This window comes from Berghia stephanieae, chromosome 9 (genome assembly GCF_034508935.2).
Source record: "Berghia stephanieae isolate SIO BIC M18660-M18661 chromosome 9, UCSD_Bste_1.3, whole genome shotgun sequence".
Taxonomy (NCBI): domain Eukaryota; kingdom Metazoa; phylum Mollusca; class Gastropoda; order Nudibranchia; family Aeolidiidae; genus Berghia; species Berghia stephanieae.
Window position 1 is genome coordinate 40,752,041 of NC_088368.1, and position 10,000 is coordinate 40,762,040.

Consider the following 10,000-nt stretch of genomic DNA (forward strand, 5'->3'; position numbering starts at 1 on the left):
TCAAATTATAGTTAAACTGGTCAAAAATATGAAACGTTGGTATTTAGCACAGTAAAACATGATATTCATTCCCCTCTATAAAGCAAATAAACTCAACTTAAGTCTGATATTTCTGGCTACAAATTCCATCTTCAGCATCTTAATCATCCCGACTTAATACCGTTTTGAGACGAGGGGTCACAAATGTGAAAAAAATTTGGAGCAATAAATGAAAAGCAAATGACCCACGTCTCTCGTATCTTTTCCAACATGGTAAGTGCCTTCAGCAAGCTGTCCTTGAGAGCCATTTCAGAAGCGTCTTGCCTCATACGGTCCATCACAATGTCCAAGTTCGCTTCTTTCTCCTGAAAATGAAATAATGAAAAAAAAAATTATAGAAGGACTTCAAATCAGCTACAAGTCCAAGGTAGTAATGTGGTCTCTTTCTCTTCTTCTTCTTCTTCTTCTTCTTCTTCTTCTTCTTCTTCTTCTTCTTCTTCTTCTTCTTCTTCTTCTTCTTCTTCTTCTTCTTCTTCTTCTTCTTCTCCTCCTCCTCCTCCTCCTTCTCCTTCTCCTTCTCCTTCTTCCTTCTTCTTCTTCTTCTTCTTCTTCTTCTTCTTCTTCTTCTTCTCTTCTCCTTCTCCTCCTCCTCCTCCTCCTCCTCCTCCTCCTCCTCCTCCTCCTCCTCCTCTTCTCTCCTTCTTCTTCTTCTTCTTCTTCTTCTTCTTCTTCTTCTTCTTCTTCTTCTCTTCCTCTTCTTCTTCTCTCTCCTTCTTCTCTCTCTCCTCCTCCTCCTCCTCCTCCTCCTCCTCCTCCTCCTCCTCCTCTCCCTCTCTCTTCTTCTTCTTCTTCTTCTTCTTCTTCTTCTTCTTCTTCTTCTTCTTCTTCTTCTTCTTCTTCTTCTTCTTCTTCTTCTTCTTCTTCTTCTTCTTCTTCTCAATCCGAAAAAAAATATTGTATTATCGCCTAACACGCGTCATGTCTCATCCTACATGTTACGTGTTGCTGTTGGCTTGGGACCCCTTGTAAAGCGCTTTGAGCACGTTTAGTGAATATTTTTCTGTATTAAAGCTCAAGTTTTTTTCTTATTTTCATCGCGATCTGATATCAATGTGAGACGGAGGGTTACATTTGTGGATAGATTATAATCATCCAGATATACAGACTAAACTAAAGCATTTATATAGCGCAATATCCACTAAACGTGCTCAAAGCGCTTTGCAAGGGGTCCCAAGTCCACAGCAACACTTAACATGTAGAACGAGAGACGATGCCTTTTTAGGCGATATTACACTTCTTTTTTTTCCGGACAAAGCTGTTTAGGGCCAGATACTTATTTTACACCAGAGTATGGGGAGTGAATGTGAGTAAAGAGCCCTTTTTCCAAGGACTCAACTATTCATTGCTCAGAGTGGGGCCCAAACCCAGGACCCTCCGATCTGAAGGCGAGTGTCATTCCACTCGACCATATAGCTGCAAAATATCAAACTACCAGGTAATCAGAAGGTCTGAGGTTCGATCCCAGTCGAGTTGAGTTTTTTCTTCTATTTATTTCCGTCCTTGCTTTGTCTGGCACCTTTCATACATGCCACTTGTTCAGATCTTTATTTCACATAGCTGCATAATACTGTTTTCCGGATGGTGGATTGGTGGATCCATTTGTGGATATTCAACTTCCTGCACCCTTTTCATCCTGACAAACCTAATACCCAGTTTTTTTCTTATTGAACTTTTATATAGCGCAATGTCCACTAAACGTGCTCAAAGCGCTTTACAAGGGATCCCAAGTCCACAGCAACATTTAACATGTAGGATGAGATATGACAAATGTTAGGAGATGTTACAATTTTACAACTTTTCTGGACGGAGACAGCGCTGTTAATGGCCAGGTACTCATTTTACACCTGAGTACGGTGAGAAAATGTGAGTAAAGAGCCTTTTGCGTGAGGCTCGAACCCAGGACCTTCCGATCCAAAAGCGAGTGTCATACCACTAAACCACATAGCCGCATTTACATCAATAAAACATACAAACTCAACCCAGGTTTGATATCTCTGGTTATAAATTCCATTTTCAGTAGCTTGGTCTTCCCGACATAAAACCATTTTGAGACGGTGGGTGACAAATATTTTTTTTTAAAAAATAGGTCGCTAACCTGATTGCTTTGGTCGTGTTTCTGGCGACACGATTCCAGTTTCTCCTGCAGGGCCCTTTCCTGCTTGGCCAGTCCGATTTCATGAGAATCCCAGAGGTGGGCAGCGCCTTGAGAAAACTTGAATAGCCGGTGGATCTCTTCGCCCATGTACTTGTTGTGGTCATCGGTCAGCCTCTGTGCAATGTAATGTAATGTACATTGGTCAGTTTCTGTGTAATGTAATGTTCATTGGTCAGTCTCTGTGTAATGTAATGTAATGTAATGTACAATGGTCAGTTTCTGTGTAATGTAATGTAATCGGTCAGTTTCTGTGTACTGTAACGTAATGTACATCGGTCAGTCTCTGTGTAATGTAATGCAATGTACATCGGTCAGTTTCTGTGTAATGTAATGTAATGTACATCGGTCAGTTTCTGTGTAATGTAATGTACATCGGTCAGTTTCTGTGTAATGTAATGTAATGTAATGTAATGTAATGTACATCGGTCAGTCTATGTGTAATGTAATGTAATGTACATCGGTCAGTTTCTGTGTAATGTAATGCAATGTACATCGGTCAGTTTCTGTGTAATGTAATGTAATGTAATGTACATCGGTCAGTTTATGTGTAATGTAATGCAATGTATATCGGTCAGTCTCTGTGTAATGTAATGTAATGTACATCGGTCAGTCTCTGTGTAATGTAATGTAATGTATATCGGTCAGTCTCTGTGTAATGTAATGTAATGTAATGTACATCGGTCAGTCTCTGTGTAATGTAATGTAATGTACATCGGTCAGTCCTCTGTGTAATGGTTTGTAAGTAATGTACATCGGTCAGTCTCTGTGTAATGTAATGTAATGTAATGTACATCGGTCAGTCTCTGTGTAATGTAATGTAATGTACATCGGTCAGTCTCTGTGTAATGTAATGTAATGTACATCGGTCAGTCTCTGTGTAATGTAATGTAATGTACATCGGTCAGTTTCTGTGTAATGTAATGTAATGTACATCGGTCAGTTTCTGTGTAATGTAATGTAATGTACATCGGTCAGTCTCTGTGTAATGTAATGTAATGTAATGTAATGTACATTCGGTCAATCTCTGTGTAATGTAATGTAATGTACATCGGTCAGTTCTGTGTAATGTAATGTAATGTACATCGGTCAGTCTCTGTGTGTAATGAAGTATATGTAATCGTATGTAATGTACTCGTGTTGTAATGTAATGTAATGTACATCGGTCAGTCTCTGTGTAATGTAATGTAATGTACATCGGTCAGTTCTGTGTAATGTAATGTAATGTACATCGGTCATTTCTGTGTAATGTAATGTAATGTACATCGGTCAGTTCTGTGTAAATGTAATGTAATGTACATCGGTCAGTTCTGTTAATGTAATGTAATGTAATGTAATGTAATGTACATCGGTCAGTCTCTGTGTAATGCAATGTAATGTAATGGTCAGTTCTCTGTGTAATGTAATGTAATGTACATCGGTCAGTCTCTGTGTAATGTAATGTAATGTAATAATCGGTCAGTCTGTAATGTATGAATTTGTAAATGAAGTCATCGGTCAGTTCTGTATGTAATGTAATGTACATGTTCTCGGTATTATGTGTAATGCATGTCTTCTTGTATTAATGTTAATGTACATGTCAGTCTCTGTTGTAATGTATGTAATGTACATCGGTCAGTCTCTGCGTAATGTAATGTAATGTACAATGGTCAGTCTCTGTGTAATGCAATGTAATGTACATTGGTCAGTCTCTGTGTAATGTAATAATGTACATGTCAGTCTTGTTAAAATGTAATATACATGGTATCTTTGTAATGTAATGTACATGGTCAGTTCTCTGTGTAATGTAATGTAATGTACATCGGTCAGTTCTGTGTAATGTAATGTAATGTACATCGTCAGTCTCTGTGTAATGATGTAATGTCAATCGTCAGTCTCTGTTGTAATGTAATGTAATGTACATGGTCAGTTCTGTGTAATGTAATGTAATGTACATCGGTCAGTTCTGTGTAATGTAATGTAATGTACATCGGTCAGTCTCTGTGTAATGTAATGTAATGTAGTACATGGTCAGTCTCTGTGTAATGTAATGTAATGTACATCGGTAGTTCTGTAATGTAATGTATGTATTGTAATGTCAGTCTCTTGTAGTATTGTGTAATGTAATGTCAGTTCGTGTAATGTATCTGTAAATGTCAGTTTTGTAATGTACATGTACATGGTCATTCTGTGTAATGTAATGTAATGTGTACATCGGTCACTTTTGTGTAATGTAATGTAAGTCATCGTCATCTTGTGTAATGTTAATGTCATGTCATCGTGTTTAGTGTAATGCAATGTAATGTATATCGGTCAGTCTCTGTGTAATGTAATGTAATGTATATCGGTCAGTCTCTGTGTAATGTTATGTAATGTACATCGGTCAGTCTCTGTGTAATGTTATGTAATGTACATCGGTCAGTCTCTGTGTAATGTAATGTAAGTAATCGGTCAGTCTTGTAGAATTAATGTAATCGTCATTTGTAATGTATGTAATGTAACGTAGTCTCTGTGTAATACAATGTAATGTATATCGGTCAGTCTCTGTGTAATGTAATGTATGTCATCGGTCAGTCTCTGTGTAATGTATGTAATGTACATGGTCAGTCTCTGTGTAATGTAATGTAATGTAATGGTCAGTTCTGTGTATGTAATGTAATGTACATCGGTCATCTCTGTTGTATGTATGTATGTAATGTCAGTTTGTGTATAATGTATGTACATGTCAGTCTCTGTGTAATGTATGTAATGTACATCGGCAGTTTCTGTGTAATGTAATGTAATGTAATGGTCAGTCTCTGTGTAATGTAATGTAATGTAATGGTCATCTCTGTGTAATGAATGTAATGTCATGTCTCTTGTGTAATGTAATGAATGTAATCGGTCAGTTGTGTATGTAATGTAATGTAATGTACATGGTCAGTCTCTGTGTAATGTAATGTAATGTAATCGGTCAGTCTTGTGTAATGTAATGAATTGTCTATGGACAGTTTTGTGTAATTAATGTAATGTAATGTAATCGTCATCTCTGTAAGAATGTAATGTACATGGCAGTTCTGTGTAATGTAATGTATGTAATGGTCAGTCTCTTGTGTAATGTAATGTAATGGTCAGTTGTAATGTAATGTATGTAATGGTCAGTCTCTGTGTAATGTAATGTAATGTACATCGGTCATCTCTGTGTAATGAATTGTAATGTACATGGTCAGTCTCTGTGTAATGTAATGTAATTACAGGTCAGTCTTGTGTAATGTATGTATTATGGTCAGTCTCTGTTAATGTAATGAATGTAATGATTGTGTAATGTAATGTAATGTAATGTACATGTCATTCTGGTAATGTAATGAATGTACATGCAGTTCTGTGTAATGTAATGTATGTAATCGGTCAGTCTGTGTAATGAATGTAATGTAATCGGTCAGTTCTGTGTAATGTAATGTACATCGGTCAGTTCTGTGTAGTGTAATGTAATGTATTGTAATGTATGTACATCGGCGTTGTGTAATGTATGTAATGTATGTAGTCGTTTGTATAATGTAATCTGTTGTAATGTAAGAATGTCTCGTCTTTGTGAATGAATGATGTAATCGGTCGTTCTGTGTAATGTAATGATACATCGTCAGTTCTGTGTAAGTTAATGTAATGTATGTAATGTAATGTAATGTACATGGTCAGTTCTGTGAATGTAATGTAATGTACATGGTCAGTTCTGTATGATGTAATGAATGTACAGGTCTCTTGTGTAATGTAAGTATCTAGTCTTGTAGTGAATCGGTCTTGTGATTATAATGTCATTTATTAGTGCTAATAACGGAGATGATTATCGTGTTGGATGTAGAGTAATCGGTCTTGTATGAAGTAAGTATGTCGTTTGTAATGAATGATTTCGTCGTTTGTATGTATGTATGTACGGTGTTTGGTATGTATGTATGTATGTCATTCGTATTATGTAAGTACTCGCATCTTGTATGAATGATGACTGTGTTCTGTTTGATGAATGAATGGTGTTTGTATGTATGTTTCGGTCAATCTTGTAATTATCATGTAATGTATTATGTGTAATGAATGTAATGTAATCGTCAGTTGTGTAATGTAATGTAATGTATTCGGTATTCGTGTAATGTAATGTAATGTAATGTCGTCTTGTAATGTTATGAATGTACATCGGTCAGTCTATGTAATGTAATGTACAATGGTCAGTCTCTGTGTAATGTAATGTAATGTACATCGGTCAATCTCTGTGTAATGTAATGTAATGTACATCGGTCAGTCTCTGTGTAATGTAATGTAATGTAATGTAATGTAATGTAATGTAATGTAATGTAATGTACATCGGTCAGTCTCTGTGTAATGTAATGTAATGTACATCGGTCAGTCTCTGTGTAATGTAATGTATATCGGTCAGTCTCTGTGTAATGTAATGTAATGTACATCGGTCAGTCTCTGTGTAATGTAATGTAATGTACATCGGTCAGTCTCTGTGTAATGTAATGTACATCGGTCAGTCTCTGTGTAATGTAATGTAATGTACAATGGTCAGTCTCTGTGTAATGTAATGTAATGTAATGTACAATGGTCAGTCTCTGTGTAATGTAATGTAATGTACATCGGTCAGTCTCTGTGTAATGTAATGTAATGTAATGTACAATGGTCAGTCTCTGTGTAATGTAATGTAATGTACATCGGTCAGTCTCTGTGTAATGTAATGTAATGTAATGTAATGTAATGTACATCGGTCAGTCTCTGTGTAATGTAATGTACTGTAATGTGTAACAATCAGTTTATTGCAGTGTGCTGAGTCCACAAAATACTCTAGAGCACTACACACAAAACACAAATACTATTTATAGCTTATTGTAAAGACAGACGATATTATAGATTTGCATAATGGTCATTTTATTACGTCTCGAGCAATGCCATCATGGACACAAACAACAACAGCAGGAAGGAAGTGACATAAGAAATAAAATAGGGCTTTCTCTCTTCAAGACAAAGTAACAATACATGGGACATAACTCTGTCATTACTACAATTACCATAACAAATTACCCAGTTATTTCCCATTGATTATACTTGCTACTCAAAAGCTTGCCTGAATAAAGAAATATTTTTTTAAAAAGACCTTTTAAAATGAAAATAGTGCTGGTTAAAAGCAACAACAACAAAAACAGCAACAACAACAACAACAACAACAACAGCAGCAACAACAAAAACAACAACAACCATAAACAACGACAACAATAAAAACAGCAACAACAACAACAACAATAACAACAACAATAACAACAACAAAAACAACAACAACAACAAGAACCATAAACAACAACAACAACAAAACAGCAACAACAACAACAAAAATAACAACAACAACAAAAACAGCAACAACAACAACCATAAACAGCAACAACAACCATAAACAACAACAACAAAAAAAACAACAACAACAACAACAACAACAACAACAACAATAACAACAACAAAAACAACAACGACAAACATAAACAACAACAACAACAACAACAACAACAACCATAAACAACAACAAAAACAACAACAACGACAAAAACAACAACAACAACAACAACGACAACAAGAACAACAACCATAAACAACCCCAGACCTCCATCTCTTCTTGCATGTCCTCAAACACGCGTTGCTGTTCTCCAACCAGAGGCAAAAGAAACTCGTCCACGATAGCGTTTCCCCGATGAGGTGTGCAAATTCCTTTCTCCACCAGAGATGTCTGAGAACGAAATAAAACACAATTATAGTGTATATATATAAACAATGTGCAAGAGTGTATGTTCGTGTATGTCTGTGTCTGTAATGTAAACGTGTTGATGTTCATACCATGAACAAAACTGAGCATTGTTTACGTCACATGAATTGCCTTTAATTTGGACAATAAAGATTATTATTATTATTATTATCATTATTATCATTATTATTATTATTATTATTATTATTATTATTATTATTATTATTATTATTATTATTATTATTATTATTATTATTATTATTACTATTATTATCATTATCATTATTACTATTATCATTATTATTATTATTATTATTATTATTATTATTATTATTATTATTATTATTATTATTATTATCATTATCATTATCATTATCATTATTATTATTATTATTATTATTATTATTATTATTATTATTATTATTATTATTATTATTATTATATTATTATCATAATTATCATTATTATTATTATTATTACTATTATTATTATTATCATTATTACTATTATTATTATTATTATTATTATTATTATTATTATTATTATTATTATTATAGACCATAAACAGAAACCATAGAAAGGGTTAACCTAATTTTTGAATGGAGTCGTCGTTACTAAATTTGAACAGTAAAAAAAAAAATAAAAAATAAAAATAAAAACAAATCACAAATAACGTATGATCAAACAAAAGATATGAAAAAATGTTCATGAAATAAAAACACAAAGCAGAAAGAAAAATAGTGGAAATATATAATATAAACGAAACCATAAAAAAAATCCGCTTTCCCACGACTGAAAGCAATCTGTTGTACGGTTTTGTTTTGTTTTATCGAATATTTGTGTGTGGGTTTTTGGGTTTTTTGTTTTGTTTTGTTTTGTTTTATCGAATATTTGTGTGTGGGTTTTTGGGTTTTTTGTTTTGTTTTGTTTTTTTTTATCGAATATTTGTGTGTGGGCTTTTGGGTTTTTTGTTTTGTTTTGTTTTTTTTTGTTTTTTTTTGTTTTTGTTTTCGTTTTTTTTTTTTTTTTTTTTTTTTTTTTTTTTTTTTTTTTTTTTTTTTTTTTGGGGGGGGGGGGGGGGGGGGGGGGGGGGGTGTTTCTTTTAGTTGGTTCCTTTTTTTTTTTCGGGGAGGGGTGGGGGGGGGGGGTGTATTTTTGTGGGCCATGTGGTCTAGTGGTATGTCATAAAAAATGCTACTTTTTGAATGGGGGGGGGGGGGGGTTGTCGTTACTAAATTTGAACAGTTAAAAAAAAGATAAAAGTCACAAACAATGTTTGATCAAACAAAAAAGATATGACAAAATGTGCATGCAAGAACAGTGCTATACAAAACAGAGAGAAAATTAGAAGAAAAAAAAAAAGAAAAAAAGAAATAAATCCCCAAAAAAGCAGCCTGTGTCACCCTGACATAATAACAAACTTGAGCTTTTATATAGCGCAATATCCACTTAATGTGCTCAAAGCGCTTTACAAGGGTTCCCTAACCAACAACAACATATATAACATGTAGAACAAAACATGACGCCTGTTAGGCGCTATCACAATTTTTTTCCTGACAGAAACAACGCTGTTAAAGGCCAGGTACTCATTTTACACCTGAGTTCGGTGAGAAAATGTGAGTAAAGAGCCTTTTCCAAGGACTCAACTATTTGCCGAGTGAGGCTCAAACTCTGGACGTTCCGATTCGAAAGCGGGTGTCATACCACTAGACCACATAGCCGCACATAATACAGGATATTGAGACAGTGGATCACTAATCTTACATTTAACCCTCTCCATACCACCCATAGGAAAATCGTCACATTCGTTATGATGCAATCAACAGTTTTCTCATTCTGATATCCTTTGTACATCACAAATTATAAAGAAAATATTTTGTTCTAGCGATAAAAATTAGGCACTGGACAAAATTATAAGTGAAATGTACTTGTTCCTTTTCTGTTTGAGTAGATAAAAAAAATATTTGTGTGTTGGGTGGGTGTGAAGTTTCAGGGAAAATTCTGAAAATGGCAGGTAAGGAGAGAGTTAACCCTCTCCTTACATCCTGCATCAAAATCGTCACATTTGTTAC

The 10,000-nt window shown here is 34.5% G+C and overlaps 1 protein-coding gene across 8 annotated transcripts in view; it reads right to left on the bottom strand.

Moving 5' to 3' along the window:
* The window catches only part of LOC144980246 (coiled-coil domain-containing protein 180-like), a gene marked incomplete at its 5' end in the record, with an annotated part of 129,694 nt that overhangs the window by 108,637 nt on the left and 11,057 nt on the right, over positions 1 to 10,000 (bottom strand). For all 8 annotated transcript variants that reach the window (XM_078927869.1, XM_078927868.1, XM_078927867.1 and 5 more), the window contains 3 exon segments: positions 229 to 344; positions 2,135 to 2,308; positions 7,791 to 7,913. In XM_078927869.1, coding sequence (XP_078783995.1) covers positions 229 to 344; positions 2,135 to 2,308; positions 7,791 to 7,913 — 413 coding nt within the window.